Source organism: Colletotrichum jinshuiense, chromosome 3 (genome assembly GCF_051148585.1).
Source record: "Colletotrichum jinshuiense chromosome 3, complete sequence".
Lineage (NCBI taxonomy): Eukaryota > Fungi > Ascomycota > Sordariomycetes > Glomerellales > Glomerellaceae > Colletotrichum > Colletotrichum jinshuiense.
The window spans coordinates 2,638,755-2,657,292 of record NC_139310.1 but is presented as its reverse complement, the minus strand read 5'-3'; the positions used below and the strand labels follow the sequence as shown (position 1 = coordinate 2,657,292).

Here is an 18,538-nt window from a genome sequence, read left to right as displayed (position 1 = left end):
CGAGCCCCCTCCCCTCCCCCGGCCCCATCTTGTGGCGTTTCAGACGTCCTCAAATGAAGATCGTGGCTGGGGTTGGGGGGGAGTTTGTCGACGAGGGAAGTATCCCCGGGCAGGTGTGTTCCTCTTTCAGGAACCTACTCTCAAAATTGTACGTCTAGATTGCCAGGCCGGTTTTCCCCCCCATCCCGCGCCTTGCCAACAACTTTGTGGGATACGTCAGGCACAAGACGTCAGGTCTGGACGCCCCCCCCAGTCGTCAAGCTCGTTGCCCGATTCGGTGTGCTGTGGGAGGAAAAGCAGCGCAGCAGACATGCGGGGGTGTTCTCGAGTGCGGTCTGACCCCCGCTTGGCTTCCACAAAAGTTCCCAGCCCGGCTGCCGCAGGCCCGCATCGGCACAGGGGTGCGGGCAAGGGAAGGGGAACGCACATCATGTACGCTCGGATAGGCTGTCTGGTGAGCGGTTCGTCCAGAGAGCAACCCGGGACCTTTTCTGTATGGGATGGGGGATGGCGGCCTTCGCGCGCCTCCTTCTCCTGCTCCTCCTCTTCCAGGTTGAGGCCAAGCGAGTGCAAATGGTTTCTCTTCGTTCCTTTTGAGAAACTGGACCTCAACAGACGCTGGCATAGGCATGTATGCAACCCTACTCGGCGCGCCTGCTGCTTCGGCCCCAATGAGCGAAATTGAAAGGGTCGTGATCCTCCCCCCTCTGGCGCTGGCGTCAACCCTCAAGATCTACCCGAGGCTTTGCTGAGGATGGTCGAGATTCTCGACTAGTGACGCGGACGACTTGGAGGTGTGGGAGGCGCACATCACGGAGGAGTCTCATGATATGCGCTCTCTCTCTACACACGAACGGGTCGACTCGCAGATCAGCGACATTGGGACGATGGTTTGCCCTTTCAAGTGAATGAGCCTCTTCGCCACACCTTGTTTCTGAGTCGAAAGGCGGGTGGAGGGTTCCAGACCGTTGCCAAGCTTGTCGGTGTCCAGAGAGCCAGAGCCACCCCTCCCATTTTCCAGGTCTGCACCGAGGATCCGGTACGTCACGGTGGCACGCGGAATCGCCTCTTTGCGTATTCACCAACCATTGGGAAGGGGGCAAACGGTGGTAGATGAAGCCGGCATGTAGGCATCAGACGGTCGGTGCCGTCAACGGCCGGGTCTTGGCCAAGCTGTCATATTTCCGCGAGCATGAAGAATTGGCCAAAGGAGTACCGGGGGGCGGGCCAAGCCTCTGCGCAGTCCCGCTGCTACAGTGCCTTGATTGTCCGGGATATCCATATGTATGGAAGCCAAGTCGGCGGGTGTGACCAGTTTGCGGGCTCTTCAAGGTCGTTGTTGACAGAATACGAGAAAAAAGGGAAGAGGAGGCAAAGGGGGAAAAATTGGCAACTTCGCAATTATCTATTTTAATGGCGTTATACAAGCTAAACCAGGACCTGTCTTTGTTTTAACTTTTTTTTCTCTCTTCCATTCCCTTCTCACTTGCCCCTCCCCCCCTCCCTCCATGCTCCTCCCTGCCCATCAAAAGTTCGGTTCCTCGACAATTTGATATTGCCTCAATCTGCATGCTGCTGCGGCTCCCGAAGGACGAAACCTGGTTCCTCCCGAGAGCGCGCGAAACGACATGGCCACCTGGTTTCTATTACATGATCGATGTCTCTGGCACTGGGGGCCTTCAAGCGAGCAAATTGGACGATACGGTTCTCCTACATGTGCTGACCTTTAATGGGTCTCACAGAGGTCAAGATGAGGGTCGGATTAGCAGATGGGGGAGGGGGGGCGTACCGCTGTTTGCGTGACGACAAGAAGCCGCCAGCCGGACCTTATGTCATGACAGATGCCCGTGGGGGTCCCGGACAGTTCGTTGGCATCACAAGATAGGACTGCCGTTCTAAGTCGCGACGCCGGCCATTTGTTTTTTGCATATTATTTTTGGGGGGATGGATGGATGGGGGGACTGACCGGCCTGGTTTCCATGCCGCAGTTGTGGCTGGCGTTGGTCGTCTCTGAATGGTCTGGCACTCGGAGGTTTTCAAATTCACACCCTATGGAATCGAGACCTTTTCGAAAGCCGGTCTGGGTACCGCAACCAGAACACAGCGGGAATTTTTTTTGGTTCATTTGCGAAAGGGGGGAGGGAGAGAGGCTCGGGGAAGCTCGACCTGCGATGCGCTCAACCTGCGATGCGCCCAACCTGCGATGCTTCTGCGTCTGCGGGTATCATCTACATGCAGGCAATATTGTGCCATGTCTTGGCCGCGTCGGCCTCGATGCAACTCTCTGTCCATCTCTCTCGGGTGTGCGTCCTGCATAGGTAACTGCCAGGAGTCTTGTTTCCCAGCGACTAAATGCCGCTCCGGGGCCAAAGTAACGCTGGAGAATGCGACATGTTTTTTTCTTCTGGCTGCCGGTGCTGCTTTCCTTGGCTGGCGGCCGTGTGCCAACTCCCGGGGGGACGTCTTTGTTCTTTGGCTTTCAAAACTTTGTTTTGACCATTGTAACTGTCTACGAGGGTAGGATACCAAGACGTGAAGAGAGAGCCGGTGGTCTACTCTGTCCGTCAGAAGGCTCTTGTGTAAGAGCTATCCTCCCCGATGATATACACCTATGTGATTCCAGCCATGTCCGTGAAGAGGGCATCTGAAACGACGTCGAGTGTGTCAACAAAACGGTATTTATGTTTGATGAACTTGAAGTTGCGGTACATGTCAATGTCCATATCTGCAGTGGTTAAACTCTTGAGTAATAGAAGATAGTTGTAACTATAGAAATATAGATACGGAACCTCTATACAGATATATCACCTCTATTCCTTCAGTAAGCATGAACACAGTGAATGAAAGACGGCTTGCTATGTAGCATCTAGCGTCATAGAAACGTCTCTCTTCCGGTTTCGAGACCCAGTATTTATTATCTTGGATATCTCCGGGAGCATTTCGCCAGTCTATATCCATGTTGAAGCTGAAGTTTTTAGTAGCGTTCAAATTGTAATAGTACCATCGAACTCTCAACTCCCCGATATCTGTGATATATCAGCCGCGGGATCCATGGGACAGATTGGATGTCCGGCCCAGTCAAGCTTGGCTCTAGGTAGTTGGGCAACCAGGCAACCGCCCCTATTTAGCGATACCTGATCTCGACTATTAGTGCAGCATATTTCACCCCACGTCAACCGCGTACTAGATGAAAGCACAGCGATGGCTCTACGAATGTTCATTTCATCGTCCGTTGTCCATGTCCGACGCATAAATATTCAGGCTGACTCCGGAACTCACACGCCGGCTGCCATGCGAGGAATTCATCGACACGTGGCTCACGAGGGAGCATGGTAATTGATACTCGCCACGGGTCGCCTGCTAAACCTGACCGTTCTCTCGTGCCGGGCTCCCCATGGATCACCAACAGCTTGATGAGGCCATGCCGGACGAAGCAACATCTGCGGATCTGAGTACCCTCGACGGCAAGGTGCCCGCAGTCGTGACTTGACCCCCCGGGTCAGTCTGGATTCCTTTCAGTATGCAGATGTCGGCCAGGCAGTTGGCAGCGTCGAGAACCAAATGTTTGGTAGTTGTATTCTCATGACTGACCAGAGAGCCAGTTTCATCTGCTTCGTGTGCAACAAGCTGGCAGACAAGACGAGTCAACTGCCATGACTCTGTGGTCGGTCTCTCCCACTTTCCAGCTCTACCGTCCGGGAAAGGATCTGAAAGAACCTCTTGTCAAGTTTAGAACCCGAGGTCCACGCTGGTAACAAGGTCTTAATACTATTTGACATTGTACGAGGACAAGCGTATCAATGGCATCCATCAGCAAATGTCGTATGATGTTTCCCATCTTCCATCTCACAACCAGCCCTGATGCTTCTTGTCGGTTCCATTCACGTAAGAAACCACACATTGCTTCCGACAGCCCATGGACACACGAAGTGAGTCTCGGGGCATGGTAGCAACCAGGGATAGACAGATTCCGGGAGAAAACATCGGATTAAAAAAGAGGGGACTATATATAAGGGTGTAGGAAGTATCGGAGGACGTCCCAGCCGAGACTCTTCACTATCTGCCGGTAGTCTAGGGCTATTCAGATTATTAATACTAAACAGCAAACTATAACCGCGTATTATGATAAATTTTGTCTTCCAGGAAACCGGATACAGAGAAAGGGATACACGATATGGCTACCGGTTCGGTATCTTGGTAGGTACAGTACAGAAACAAGCTTACACGCAGGGAACAACTTGCGATGTGCGATCAAGGCGCTATTGGAAGAGGTATGCCGTGAAAGCAGACGGCAACGGCCGGTTAAGGCCTACGGCTTTGGATTGCTGAAAACAGATGTGATTTGAGTGAAACCGTGGTAAACGGAAACGTCCGAAGCTGGAGGAGACTTTTTTGTATTGACAAGTGCCATACTGAGTGAATGGTATTGATAGATCAAGGGCTTGGCACACAGCGTCTACATCGAATAGCATGAGGCAGTTGTCGGAAAACATTAAATCACCCACTTATCGCTGGTAGAAATAAGCAACAGGCAATGGCCTCGCTTCACTGTCCACAAGCAGGCTGGTTTCAACAATTATGAATTATGTATTTGCATGTGCATCATCACTGCGGCAGCACATGGGCAACGTGGCAATGTTAACTATTGTATTGATCCGCATCGTCGACCGTATTCCACCCATCAGGCCGGAGAAGGTGGCGCTTCCATGCTGCAACTCCGACCCGAGCGGAGCTAGGCTACCAACGAGACACCGTCGTTACGGAGCAAACGCGCCTTGGGTATCATTCTGTCTCCCCTCATTTCTTCTCGAGCTCCTCAAGGATGGGCTTCTCCAAGCTCTCGGGCTTGGTGGTGCTGGCCCAGCGGCCCTTGACCTGGCCGTCGCGGCCGATGAGGAACTTCTCAAAGTTCCACTTGATGCGCTTCAGGCCCATGATGCCGGGCTTCTCCTCCTTGAGCCACTGGAACAGTGGGTTCGCGTTGTCGCCGTTGACGTCGGTCTTCTGCATGATGGGGAAGGAGACGCCGTAGTTGACCTGGCAGAAGTTCTGGATGTCATCGTCGGAGCCGGGCTCCTGGCCACCGAACTGGTTGCAGGGGAAGCCGAGGACGACGAACTCGTCGCCGTGCTTCTCCTTGATCTTCTTGTACAGGTCCTCGAGGCCGGCGTACTGGGGCGTGAAGCCGCACTTGGAGGCCGTGTTGACGATGAGGACGACCTTGCCCTTGTAGTCGGCGAGGGGGACCTCTTGGCCACGCTCTGCGCAAGGGACATGTCAGCGACAATCGCGATGGGGGTGATACAAGGGTGCGGGGGAAGGGAGGCCGCATCACGTACTGTCCAAGGGCTTGAAATCGTAGAAGCCTGTTGCCGATGCCATAGCTGCGGATGTGTGGAGTTGGGTTTTTCTGTATAGTCCGGTGTTACCCCGCAATTGGTGTTTGTTGATTAGATCTGGTTGAATGCGCCCAGTTCGCGGTCGCTTCGAGGATATAAAAGGTTTTTTGAGTAGGTTGCAAGGAAGAAAAGGTCGGGGTAACTGAGCTACGGCGACAGCGGTTGTTATGGGAGCGGGAGCTATGGTATGCAGTTGGCGAAACATGACATGTGTGACGCCACGAGGGCAAAGTGCGTTGTCGTATGCCGGGATGAAGTTTCAATCCCGTTTCCAATGGGACCCCGGCACGGGCGTGCACCCGCATCGAAGCTGTGCTCCCTCAGCTTCCACCCTCGAACGCCTCCACCGAGCTACACCATGACGAGCCCAGACTAGGAGGGGTATGACGGGGTCTCGGTCTAAAGTGGGGCACTATCAATGATTGCTGCGGGAGGGTCAACGAGCTCTTCATCGGCCGAGGTACGGAAGACGGGATGTTTGATCCGACTTTACGACCTACAGAGCGGCCGGCATTGCAGCTTGGACTCCCTCCGCGCCGCGAGTAGGCGAAGGCAGTTTAGAACATGGGCAATATCTAGAAGTGATCGCGGCGGCACTGGTCAACCTCGCAAATTCAGCGATGAGTCGTCCATGAAGGCCAATATGCGATCGACCTGGTATTTGATTTCTTCAAGTATACGAACGCGAACCCGACCCGCTATCATGTGAGAGTGGAGTCAATCGGTCTATTCTGTTGTTCCGGTGTCCGAATCGGCAGTCCTGACAAACGTGATTCATCCGACTCTCCCATCGCCATCTTTGACGTCCGAGTCTCCCGTCGCGGTGGAGTTCCCAAGTCGAGGCAAAAGCGCCGACGACGTGGGCGGGAGGCTGCTCTAGTGGACTGCCACTCGTCGCCGTCTAATTACTAAGCAGAGCCTAGTCCCCCAACCAAAGTCGACCTCAACACTGCCTCGGTGCGGATCAATCGACTTCCCGGTACCTATGGTCGGCATCGCCGAGGTGATTTCCGCATTCGGACAAACAGCTTCCCAGGTCACCTCGGGCCAATCGCTGACCCGAGCCATTTCGACAATCTCGGTCGTCAACTACGCATAGTTGCACCCACCCACAGCCGGGGGCGACCCGGCCGCAGTCTCGCTCTAACATCGCCCCGCCGTGCTCGCCACCTGCTATCGATAACGAACTACCCCGCCCTGGCCGCGCCGGGAGCCCCGCGGTGACGAAATGCCGGCCATCATCAAGAAGAAGAGGAAGAAGAAGCAGCGAGGCGTACCACCACACAGCGCCCGAATTCTGGAAGAGGCATTGGACCCCGCACAACTGCCAGCCATGGACCCCGAAGCAAAGCGGAATATTATCATCGTCGGTACGTCTGTTCTGCGCCGTGTGTCGCACACGGCTCAAGAGCTCGAGCTGATACCAGAGGCCGCGTCCAGGTGGTGGCATCATCGGTTCCACGACCGCATACTTTCTCACCCGGCACCCGAAGTACAACCCCGCGCTGCATCGCATCACGATCCTCGAGGCCACATCGATTGCGTCCGGAGCGTCTGGAAAAGCCGGTGGTCTGCTCGCCCTGTGGGCATACCCGCAATGTCTCGTCCCACTGTCGTATCGTCTGCACAGGGAGCTCGCCGCCGAGCACGGAGGCGAGAAGCGCTGGGGTTATCGGAGGGTGAACTGCGGCAGCTTCGAGGCCCGCGTCACCAAGCAGAAGCTTGACAAGCTGAAACAAGCGACCGCCAAGCCGGAAGCAGTCGCCTCGGGCGCCAACGACGGGGAGCAGGAAAAGGGCTGGGAGAGGCTGCCGAAGCAGGATGAGGCTGCCGAGTTCATGTTGGAGGAGTCGGTGCTCCCGCGAGACCTCGACTGGGTAGACCGCGACTCGGTCGAGTCGTACGCGGAGATGGGTACGCCGGGGGCGACGGAGACGGCGCAGGTGCACCCTTACTACTTCACCACGTCGATGGCGGCGCTGGCGGAGGAGAAGGGCGTCGAGGTCCGGACCAATGCGCAGCTGCAGAAGATCAACTCGTCCGGCGAGCGCGTCCAGAGCGTCGAGTACCTGGACCGCGAGTCCAACGAAACGCGCACCATTGAGGACGTGACGGACGTGCTGGTGTCCGCGGGACCCTGGACCGGCCGGTTGCTGCCCCGTTCCAAGGTCACCGGCCTGCGGGCCCACAGCGTCGTCTACAATGCCGACGTCAGTCCCTACGCCGTCTTTACCAGCATCAAGCTCCCGGCCGACTTTGTCCCCGAGCACCGGGTCAACAAGGGCCAGAAGAGGAAACACAAACGGGTCGTTGACCCTGAGATCTACGCGCGACCAGACGGCGAGGTGTACGCCTGCGGTTAGTCCCCCACCCTCCACTCTCTCTTGTTCATGTGCATCTTGCCACGGCCGCATGAGGAACACGATGCTTACAGCAACCCCGTCACAGGAGAACCGGACTATAACGTGCCCTTGCCGGACACGGCCGACAAGGTACAAGTGGACGAGGCCAACTGCGACGACATAATATCCTACATCGCCACGGTCAGCCCCGCGCTGGCCGCCGCGCCCATCAAGGCCAAGCAGGCCTGCTACCTCCCCCAGCACGAGTCCGGCCCGCTCATCGGCGCGACGTCGGTGCCTGGCCTGTGGCTCGCGTCCGGCCACACCTGTTGGGGCATCCAAAACGGCCCCGCGACGGGCAAGTTGATGTCCGAGTATATCCTGGACGGCAAGCCCACCAGCTCCGACATCTCCACGCTGGACCCAAGGCGGTACAAGGTGTAGGTGGGCGGATGCGGATCTGGAGACCGGGGCATGGTCCAAGCAGTTTAGAGGGGCGCTTTTGCGTTGCGTGGGGGAGCCTCTAGCATGCTTGGTTGATTAGACGCCAATCACGTTGTAGACAGTAGACAAAGGCGCACAGGAACGATTTAAACGAACAGCGATGAACTGAGTAAAAAAAAAAGTTTCTATTATTCAGCCACTTCCCAAGATGCTAGTTCTCTGGTGCTCTGTTGGCCTGGTTTTGGCAGTGGTGGATGGAGGTGGGGGCGGGGGGCGGCACCTCTTGCTGGCGAAAGTCCCAGCAAATGCAATGCAAAAAAAAGAAAATTCATCCCAATCATTATCCTGGCAAAACTCCCTAGCCAACCAACCCATTGACAAATGCCAACCCCCATTCGGACTCTTAGTGTGGATGAAGAAAAAAAATTCCAGTACATGTGACGGGCTTTGATGATGCGACTTGGCCGAGGGGAGGGGCGAAAGGGGACGAGCAAAAGGGGACCGAGATCTCGGTGTATCATCGCCCCGGATATTGCCCCGAGGCCTGGCCCGGGAAACCCCCACGGCCGTGATCGGTGGTTGATGTACCCCACCGACTGCCACGCCGGGCAAGCGCCCGCACATGCAGTCTTTTTTTTTCTTTGTTGGTTTGTAAAATCATGGACACAGACAATAGGTCGTCCATTTACAGAGAGTTCTCAATCTCCATGACCTCACGGATACCCTCCTCGATGGAGGAGGTTCTGGCCTTCTCAAGACGTCTCAGAGGCCGTCTGGGGAAGCCGCCGTATCCGTAGTAGCTCTGGATGGCACCCTTGGTGCCGGCAATGGCAGCCTTGGTCAGGAACCAGTCGCCACGGCTGAGCTTCTTCTGGAGCTCAATGGCCTCATCCCTCTTGCCCTGGGAGTAGAGGTCCCAAACCTTGACGCAGACCTTGGGCATGACGTTGGCGCCGCCGGCGATGATGCCGCTGCCGCCGCTGGCAAGGGTCTGGGCAGTGAAGTCGCAAATGCCGCCGAAGGCCATGTAGCCGGAGCCCTCAGACCAGGGGGTCTTGGCGTCGGTGGCCAGGGCCACGCGCGTCAGCTTACCCGTGTTGCCGCAGGTGAACTTGGTTCCGACGATGTTGGGGTGCTCGGCCAGCTTGATGAGCAGGTCGCTGTCCATGTCGATGCCGGAAACGGCGCCGGGGTAGTTGTAGAGAATGAGGGGGATGGGGCTCTGGTCGGCAACGGCGATGAAGTAGTCGTAGATGGCCTGCTCGTCCATCTGGGCGCGGAAGTATGAGGGGGGGAGGATGAGAGAGTAGTCGGCGCCGGCCTCAAGGGCGGCCTTGGAGAGCTCAATGGTGCCGCGGACGCTGCCCTCGGTGGCACCGAGGATGATGGGGGTGCTCTGGAAGCCGGCGGCGTCGAGGGCCTCACGGGTGGCCTTGGTGACGGCCAGCTTCTCCTCCCGTGTGCAGTGGGCAGCCTCGCCGTTGGAGCCCATGACGACCAGGCCGGCGAGACCGGCCTTGGCCAGACGCTCGGCGTGCTTCTTGATGGTGGGGATGTCGAGGTCTTCCGTCTCGGGGTCGAAGAAGGTCATGGTGGGGGCGTAGATGCCGACGGGGAGGGTGCGGCGAGTGGCGGCATGGCCGTTGCTTCCGTTGGAGACAGTCATGATGGGCTGGTTTGATGTGTGAGAAGAACAGAGTCTTTGAAGAGGTGGGGGATAGGCAGGTCGGAGTAGAGGAGAGCACGGAAAGGGAGTGGGTAGGTAGTGAGGGGTGAAGCGCTGGGAGAAGCAACGGGCAGCGACTGGTGTTATATTTATAGGGGGGGAGAACAAGAGGCGGCAACGAAGGTTTTTCATGAGCTAATGGGCTTGCAGCAGCACGGCCGCGTGGGGTGGGATGAGTCTGGAAATAAATATTTGACGTGTCGCGAGGGAGTGCTCGTGTGGACATTGGCCCGAACTATCGAGCATCGTGTTGACTCGAAGCCAAGACCGGAGAAGCTAACGACTGCATTACGGGGCCACCGTGGGACGCCCCCCTTACACCCCGGTTGGGGGAGGGGAGGGGAGGGGATCGGAAACTTGAGGAGAAGGACGCTAAGAGTTATGGGGATGGGGGTGGAGGCGCAACCTGGAAAAGCATTACTGGCACTGCGGCGAGCCATTCTTGCCTCCAGACTGGTGTTGAGGCGAGGTTTGAAGCTGGCCTGTAAGCGGCCCACAGGGGAGTTGCGAGTAGCACTTGTCTATACCGCACTGTGGTGGGATAGCGAATACATCAGGAGCAGTCCAATACGTGCCAGACGCCCGGCGGAAAAACAAGACCGTTGGAAACTGCCAGCGGCAAGCCCATCGATGCATCAAGTGGCACTCGGGGATTTCCCCAAGGTTTTCGTCGATGGCGGGGGGCTCTTCCTAGACATCAAAGAAAGCCGTCACAAGACGAGCAACATCCGAGACAACAAGGGTCTTCCCTTGAGCCCCCAGCCAGGCCAGACTACCCACGTCTATGGTCCGTGGGCCCCGGCAATAATTAGACGGTAGCGACAGTGCATCCATCTGCTGTACCATGTAGCCTTGTGTCGGCCACGGAATCCGGTGGGAAGATAGAATGCGCCAACAAGCCAGATGCTCCCGGCCGATGCCACGAGATCTGCATTGAGGCAGCCAGTGCAGGGCTGGGCGGTGACCATTTTCGACCTCGTGCGTAGAAATCAACGCATAACGGTAATGGACAAGTGGCTGTCATTGGGACAGAAGTTGTTCCGCCATGTAACGCAAGGCTCGTCGAGCCCGCCCAGGGCATTAGCGTGGAGTGGGATATGCAGGCCTGCAAGACGGAGGTGCCTGGCTATCACCCGGCCATTGGCTGCCGAGTCTCGGGGTTGCTCGCCAGTCGTGCATGACATGAATTATTTCGTCGTCATGGGCATTGACCTATCGACGCCAACGACAACGGGCGGCATGCGGACTACGCGGCAGGTAACAGAACAACGAACAAGATTCTCTATAGCAACAGCGACTGGGCTGGATGCCGGCAAGGGCTGCGGTCAGCATGAATTAGTGGAATAGACAATTAACCGTAGGCGAGGCGTGGTAAGCCAATATTTCCTCCTGAAAAGGGTCCTCCCCGACGGGTCCTGGTCAGGTCCGGAGGCGACAGCCGATGGCCGGCGGGTGAGTTTGGTCTGGGCTTTGAAACTGTTGAGCACCTACCAGACGGCACAGTGCCTCGTTGTAGGCCTGTTCTGACGATACGGAGGCGGTTGACGACGGACGCAAGGAGGTGGATGAGGTTCGGCGAGGTCAGGCCGGCCGGATGGAGTTGCACGCTGTTCAAGCGTTGGAGAAGAGGTCAGAAACGATGGAATTGGCAGCCGTGTTAGTGGACGGAGAAATTATGTTCGAGATCTTCCGCCAATGGGACTTTGCGATTGCTGTCTGGCAAGGCAAGTGGGGTCGCGTCACGTTAGCTTGGGGGTTGGAGAGCAGAACATGGAGGGGCACGAGGGGTCTGGAGCCAGCCATCGGGGCTGCAACGGAACAGACATAATGTCAATCCAAGGTACGGCTGTACAAGTCCCGGATATTGCTGCACGCGATACATCATGTTTTTCCTTCTCTTCTTTCTTCTTCTACAAAAAGCTCACTGCCAGGGTCCCGTCATGGACCACCCGCGTTGTGTGTCGGGTACTTCAGGCAAAGTACTCGGGCTCGTATTGAAAGGAAAACCAGCGAGGATTTCAGACTCGCAGGCGACTGAAACACAACCTCTTCCACGCCAACCAATACGGATGGCGTCTTTTAGCCGGTTGGGGCGGGATTAAATATGTGATTCTGCATGCGGTGTTTCTTTTCTTGCAGATGAGAATCCCATCGCTTCTACTAGGAACACAACACCCTGACGGGTGTTTCGAGATGGGGGTGGGCGATGTAACCGCGGCTTTGCGACGCCCTTGCAGACGAAAGATTGCATCGAGTGCCCTGCTTAGTGTAGAAGATTTCTCAGTCGGAATCCCAACGTGCAATAACAGAGATATCCGGCCCCCAGTTGTCGAGAGTTTCTAGCGCATTCAGGGCCGACGTTGGAAACCTTCTGGTTCCACGACATGCTCAGCGGTCATCCATGTCACGGGGCGATGCGGGGCAAATGGCGGTGGATTACCAGTTACACAGTCCCTTATTGACTGAACGTGGGGGCGGGGAGTTCAGCCACGACCACTATGGCCTTGCCGCTTACACCTGCGCTGCATCCAAGAGTACAGCGCACACACAGCAAGGGTTTTTCCGTGTTCTGGGCTATCCAAAGTAAGAGCAGCTCGCCCGAAGACCAAGCAGCCGGCCGCCCTCGGTGCTGGGAATTGGGTTGTGGCTTTCATGGGCAACGACACCGGGGGAGGGAGCTGGCAAGATGAAGCGCCAGGGGCCTTGGCCGTGTGCGTATAGGGAATTACCGGCGTTTTTTGCTTCAACAGGCTAGGCGCTGGTCTTGATTGCCCTGTAGGCTCGTTCAGGAAAATTGGCATTATTCTCCATGGCTACCAGCGGGAACTCCCCGCTGTGACCCACATAATATGCCCCTCCCCCTCCCCCTCCCCCTCATTCCTGCCCCTCCATGTCTCGTCATCTTCAGCATCGCCGCAAAGCCGCAATGTGCACACGCAGCCAGCTGTTGGAAGCGCAACTGTCATCGGGACGAGCCAAGAAAAAGGCGCGCAATAAATTGGACTAGCTGCCAACCCTTTCCCAAAAACTCCGTCCCAAGCCACGTTTCTGTTCAAGCTGCATAGACTTGGCGTCCTTTCTCAGTGATGGATGGATTTGCGCCGGCCGCTAGGCGCTCCGTGGACCGGCGCCAACGGCACGGTAGCTTCGGCCACGCTCGGAAAGTGTTCGGATACGGCACCAGTATGGGCCCCATAACCTATACCAGCAGTCACTCTCACGCATCCCCTGTCTTTGGTCTCACCACTCCGCAACTGGCCAGCGCAGGCAACTGCGTTTTTGTCTGTTGCTACAACGTGCACCTAGGTGGCATACCGGATTTGTTGCGTATTCGCGCTGAAGAATGGTCCATGCAGGCGCCGTTTCACCCACCCGTCTCCTCGCGAGACGAGCCAAGGGGAAACAGCGCCCAGGATTGGCATTGGGGAAAATATCAGGCAAGGTTAGCCAAAGGCTGCGAATCTCCATCGTGCTATCTGGGCGGGTATGGACTGGGGGAGCTGACGCACGGCGGAGTGCGGGGCTGTTAAATCCCTCCAATTGTCTTGCTCCCCTCTGCCCCTCAATTTTTCCGGGCCCAGCTTTGACGTGTAGGAGCTCACCAGAGAGTAGTACGAGGCGAGACGGGCGGGAGCTACCCTTGGGGGCGCTATGGCGAGCATCATACAAACAAATTTTGGCCTATCCATCGTTGGCCATTGCCTTTTTCTGCCAGTGCTCTCTCGTTCGCGTCTTGCCCGAGCCCTTGTCTGCTGCTTGGCCCAACGATAGTCCCCTTAAATAGACCGGTAGCTCTCGCCCTCTGTCCCAGTTCCCGAATCTTGTCCTCCTCATTCCCCAATCCCTCCTCACATTCTCCCACATATTCTTAAACCATTGAAACACAAGACGCGACCAAAATGGAGCCCCTCAACGTCTTGATGGTAAGCCGACTGCCCTTTGGACTAGTCCCGTTCTCAATGCTGACGTGCCCGACAGGTTGGTACCGGAGAGTACACCACCGGCTTCGTCGGTGGCGGTGCCTCTGGCTCAGACAAGAAGGTTGGTGTCGTTGGTCTGACGCTCTTCGACCTGAGGAGAAGAGGCAAGGTCAACCAGCTGGGCATGGTCGGTGTCAACGGCACCAAGTTCCCTGCCATCAGTACGTTGAACCTCAACGCACTCCTGCGAGCCTGTGGGACCGCTAACCCGCAACCAGGGGAACATCTCGACAAGAACATCACCCAGGTCTACAACGGCCTGGACACCTCGTTCGACTCATACCCCGCCAACGACAAGAAGGACCCCGACTCCTACAAGACGGCCATTGACGCCCTGAAGGCCGGCGACGCCATCACCATCTTCACCCCCGACACCACCCACTACCCCATTGCCCTCTACGCCATTGAGCGCGGAATCCACGTTCTGCTGACCAAGCCCGCCGTCAAGGACCTCGAGCACCACCAGGCTCTGGTCGAGGCCGCCGACAAGAAGGGCGTCTACGTCTTCATCGAGCACCACAAGCGTTTCGACCCCGCCTACTCAGACGCCAGGTTCAAGGCCCAGAAGCTCGGCGACTTCAACTACTTCTACAGCTACATGTCCCAGCCCAAGTCCCAGCTCGAGACCTTCAAGGCCTGGGCCGGAAAGGACTCGGATATCTCCTACTACCTCAACAGCCATCATGTCGACATCTGCGACTCCATGGTCTCCCAGCTCGGCTTCGTCCCCGTCAAGGTCTCGGCCTCGGCGTCAAAGGGCGTCGCGACCGGCCTCGGCTGCGACCCCGTTACCGAGGACACCATCTCCGTCCTTGTCCACTGGGAGAAGAAGGACGACCCGAGCAAGAAGGCCACTGGTGTCTACACGGCCAGCTGGACTGCGCCGCAAAGGGCCGGTGTCCACTCGAACCAATACTTCCACTACCTCGCGGCCAACGGCGAGATCCGTGTTGACCAGGCCAAGAGAGGATACGACGTCGCCGACGACTCGGCCGGCCAGCTGATGTGGTACAACCCCTTCTACATGCGCTACGCGCCCGACGAGGACGGAAACTTCAACGGCCAGACCGGATACGGCTACATCTCCCTCGAGAAGTTCGTCGACGGCTGCAGGCAAGTCAACTCCGGCCAGCTTAAGCCCAAGGACCTCGACGCCAAGGGCCTGCCCACTCTCAAGAACACCATTGCCACCACTGCTATCCTCCACGCCGGCAGGAAGGCCATTGACGAGAACCGCGAGATCAAGATTGAGATCAACGACGGTATCTGGAAGCTGATCTAAGCGGGGGAGAGAAGGTGACGCGTGACGACCTGTAGATATGTATAGGGGTTATATACCATCTGCTTTTGACGTTGAATGAAATTGAATTATGACTCAAATAAAAAATACTATGAAGCAAACGCTCGTGACTCTTGTCCCGGAAAGTCTGTGGATGTGAATGCGCGATAGACCAACTGGCCCGAAAATGTTTGGCCTCACTTGAGAAGTTGCAAACACCGCGAGCTTATATAACTAGGGAAGGGGAGGTGACAGATAGGTCTCTGCAATCATAAGAGTAGTGCGAAGACAGACATTGGAGAAGTGAGACTTACACGCGTTCGGGTGCTATCGTGGCTGGGAGTTCTCACTATTGCCAGCTTGGGAAAGGACAACAACCTGTGGACGGCCAATTAGAAAGGTCGAGACTCATGCTGCGAGACTGAGGGAACCACGTGACGGCTCCCACAGGGCTGAGATAAGTGGAACGGCGCCCGCGGAGTGAGATGCATGCAGCATGCGTATCCGAGATACACACCGGCCCGTCAAGAGGCCTCGACCATACAACCTTTCCTTAGCCCATCTTGGTATTGAACCTTTCAAAGCAAAAACGGTTGGGTAATTACGTCGCGCGGGGGATGCCGGCGCCAACTCTCACAGAAGAATGCCCCCTTCCCCCCCAAACCAAGCAGGTTACGAGACTCTCGGAAAGCTTGCATGGCTGGCGCGTTCCCGGTTTTTTTTGGCCATGTTATCAGCGGCCAAGACACCCTTCCGTTCCTTCGAGAGGGGATGTTTTTCGCCCGTCATCCCCAGAATCTAATAAGCTTCCGTCCAACCCCTCCTCTCCCCTCCCTCCCACCAACAAACCAAATGTTCCAGGAACGAGGTGTCGGAGGCTTAGTGCTTACACCCTTTACCACTGTCACTGTTATTGGGCAAGGCACGCCAAAGACAGTGCCAGTGACGACATTTATGTGAAAGCTGCAGTATGAGATCTACATCGCTTTGCGATTGTCAGCCAGAAGCTTACAGTTGTTCCGGGCCTGTTAAGGGCCAGAGACTCAACGTCGAACTGGGGCTAGCATGCTACTCTGGACGCTTTCATCAAACAGGCGTCGTGGGGCTGACAGGAAAGCCGCCTTTGAGCCAGTATGAATTGCTCGATTTGTCACGTTTTGTGGCGGATTCGACAGCTGAGGTTGATGAGAGTTTGCTGCACTGACCATTCTGAGCAAGTGTTGCGGAAGCCTGGCCGATGGGTATATCGATCGGCAAAGCTTCGCCCGGGACGGGCGGCCAGACCAAGAGATACTTCGTCTCATCTCAGTGACGGGAGACGGGTTTCACTGCGTAGCTTATCATAGCTATTGCGCGTCTGCCCAATCATCGCCCCTCCACGCCGCCGACACGCCCATGGACGCCGGCCCTTTGAGGTGTACCGTCTCGTCCTTCAAGGCACCTCGCCCTTCTCACCCATGCTCAGATCTTCGCAAAGTTGGGGCCGTCAAAAGTATGATTTCCCTGATCAGATGCTGAAATGAGGACACCACATACATTCCAGGCTGTGTCTCTTGGCATGGCTTCGTCGCCCGCAAGCCCCCGAGGGTATGATGGCGAACGAACCGGGACAAGCCCAGGCTGCCGACGCAGCCCAACCCTACGGTGAGACAATACGAAAAGGAGACGGGTACTACATCCATATCAAAGAAGACGAGTAGCAAGATGATCCGTCAGCTTGGCTTATGCCCCCTCCAACTCGAAAAGCCCGACGGGCATACTCCTGCGTTGTGCGTCCTAAAGCGAATGTTTGCTGCTGCCAGACTACATAAGGGGGCCACAGATGGGGGGTTTTTTTTTTTTTGGTAGAGGGGATGATACCTTAAGCCTGTCCCACCCTCCATAAGTTATATAACCTCCTTTTCCAGTTGCCTTTGAGACTATTTAGACCCTCAGTAGAGCCGACCAGGTTGGACTTGTGTAGCCTCCCAGAATAAAGACACAATATCGCGCGCAAACATGGGAAGTATTGACAGATTGTCCGACGACATCGCGTACTGCACGGTATGAAGGCCCACCGATCCAGGACTCTTTACATCCTTGACTCACATCATCATACAGCTGGTTACGAATGACGGATACGTCGTGGGTGAGTAGCGCTCTTTATACCAACCCCGGCCTGGAGCCCGACCGACAAGTGACTAACACGGCCCCGAATACAGCCGCTGCCGTTCTTGCCGAGTCTCTGAGAAAGACGGGGACGAGCATCCCGCGATGCGTCCTGGTTACGCCGGAGACCATGTCCAAGGAGTCCGTCGGCAAGCTCCAGGACGCGTTCGACCAGGTCATACCCGTCTCGACCATGACCGGGCTGTCGACGGCCAACCTCGACATCATCGGCCGCCCGGACCTGCACGCGACCATGACCAAGGTCCAGCTGTGGTCGCTCACGCGGTTCCGCAGGGTGCTGTACCTCGACGCCGACACGCTCGTGCTGTCGAACCTCGACCACCTCTTCGGCCTGCCCGAGGCCGTCTACTTCGCGGCCTCCCCCGAGATCGGGTTCCCCGACTGCTTCAACAGCGGCGTGATGCTCCTCCGGCCCGACGCCGCGACGCACGCCGAGCTGGCCCGGTTCGCGGCGCAGACGGACTCGTTCGACGGCGGCGACCAGGGGCTGCTCAACGTCTTCTTCGGCGACGGGACGAGGAACCACCCGTCCAGGCTGCTCCTCGGGAAGCCCCGGGACGCGGGGGGGCCCGCCGACGGGACCGCCGCCGGCGCAGGCGGGGCCGAGCGGAACTGGTTCCGGCTCAGCTTCACCTACAACATGGAGATGCACAAGGTCTACCGGTTCTACATCCCCGCCGCGATGCGGTACAAGGACGACCACAAGGTCCTCCACTTCATCGGCAAGGACAAGCCGTGGCACTTTGACGAGGGCAGGGTCGAGGTCCCGGCCGACGGGGGGGCGTACCAGCAGTTCTACGCCGACATGGTGGGGAAGTGGTGGGACACTAGGAGGTCCATAGCGGCTGCTCTATGAGCGGTTTTATGTCTCTTTTTTGTTTTTATTTCTTGTCTTTGATAATCCCTTTGGCGATTTCCGTTTCAATGGTTTAAAGGAGTAATGGTTTGGTGGGGGAGTAATAGGGTGGGTGGAACGGGGAATGGGGAAGTGTAGGAGGATCTCGGTGAGGACGCTTCGGTGTAGGATAAGCGCTAAACCATATGGGGCTAGCACGCCCCCCATCCACGATAAGATAATGATTTCAAAAAATTCGAGGAGCAACCTCCAAGCAAACCTCGAGAGAGAGCGTCCAGTTTGCCATTGCCTCTTTGATCGGCTTTCCTCACATAATACCGCTCCCCCCCTTTCGCCCTACCCA

General features: G+C 56.7%; 5 protein-coding genes across 5 annotated transcripts; 3 read left to right on the top strand and 2 right to left on the bottom strand.

Moving 5' to 3' along the window:
- Positions 1-4,797: 4,797 nt before the first annotated feature.
- On the bottom strand, positions 4,798-5,382 carry EsH8_III_000753 (thioredoxin-like protein; the record flags this gene model as incomplete). Its single annotated transcript, XM_083262478.1, has 2 exons — positions 4,798-5,261; positions 5,340-5,382. The coding sequence occupies 2 exons, from the start codon at positions 5,380-5,382 to the stop codon at positions 4,798-4,800; spliced, it is 507 nt and encodes a 168-aa protein (XP_083122965.1).
- Positions 5,383-6,627: 1,245 nt separating this feature from the next.
- EsH8_III_000752 (FAD dependent oxidoreductase) lies at positions 6,628-8,185 on the top strand (the record flags this gene model as incomplete). The annotated part of the gene is made up of 3 exons (XM_083262477.1): positions 6,628-6,769; positions 6,840-7,757; positions 7,848-8,185. 3 exons carry the CDS (start codon positions 6,628-6,630, stop codon positions 8,183-8,185), a joined length of 1,398 nt encoding a protein of 465 aa, XP_083122964.1.
- A 685-nt stretch (positions 8,186-8,870) lies between these two features.
- Positions 8,871-9,851, bottom strand: EsH8_III_000751 (dihydrodipicolinate synthase family protein; the record flags this gene model as incomplete). Its single annotated transcript, XM_083262476.1, has 1 exon — positions 8,871-9,851. The coding sequence occupies one exon, from the start codon at positions 9,849-9,851 to the stop codon at positions 8,871-8,873; it is 981 nt and encodes a 326-aa protein (XP_083122963.1).
- Positions 9,852-13,810: 3,959 nt separating this feature from the next.
- Positions 13,811-15,173, top strand: EsH8_III_000750 (Gfo/Idh/MocA family protein; the record flags this gene model as incomplete). Its single annotated transcript, XM_083262475.1, has 3 exons — positions 13,811-13,834; positions 13,890-14,052; positions 14,110-15,173. The coding sequence occupies 3 exons, from the start codon at positions 13,811-13,813 to the stop codon at positions 15,171-15,173; spliced, it is 1,251 nt and encodes a 416-aa protein (XP_083122962.1).
- Positions 15,174-17,168: 1,995 nt separating this feature from the next.
- On the top strand, positions 17,169-18,195 carry EsH8_III_000749 (glycosyltransferase family 8 protein; the record flags this gene model as incomplete). The annotated part of the gene is made up of 3 exons (XM_083262474.1): positions 17,169-17,213; positions 17,271-17,298; positions 17,372-18,195. The coding sequence occupies 3 exons, from the start codon at positions 17,169-17,171 to the stop codon at positions 18,193-18,195; spliced, it is 897 nt and encodes a 298-aa protein (XP_083122961.1).
- Between the last annotated feature and the right edge of the window lie 343 nt (positions 18,196-18,538).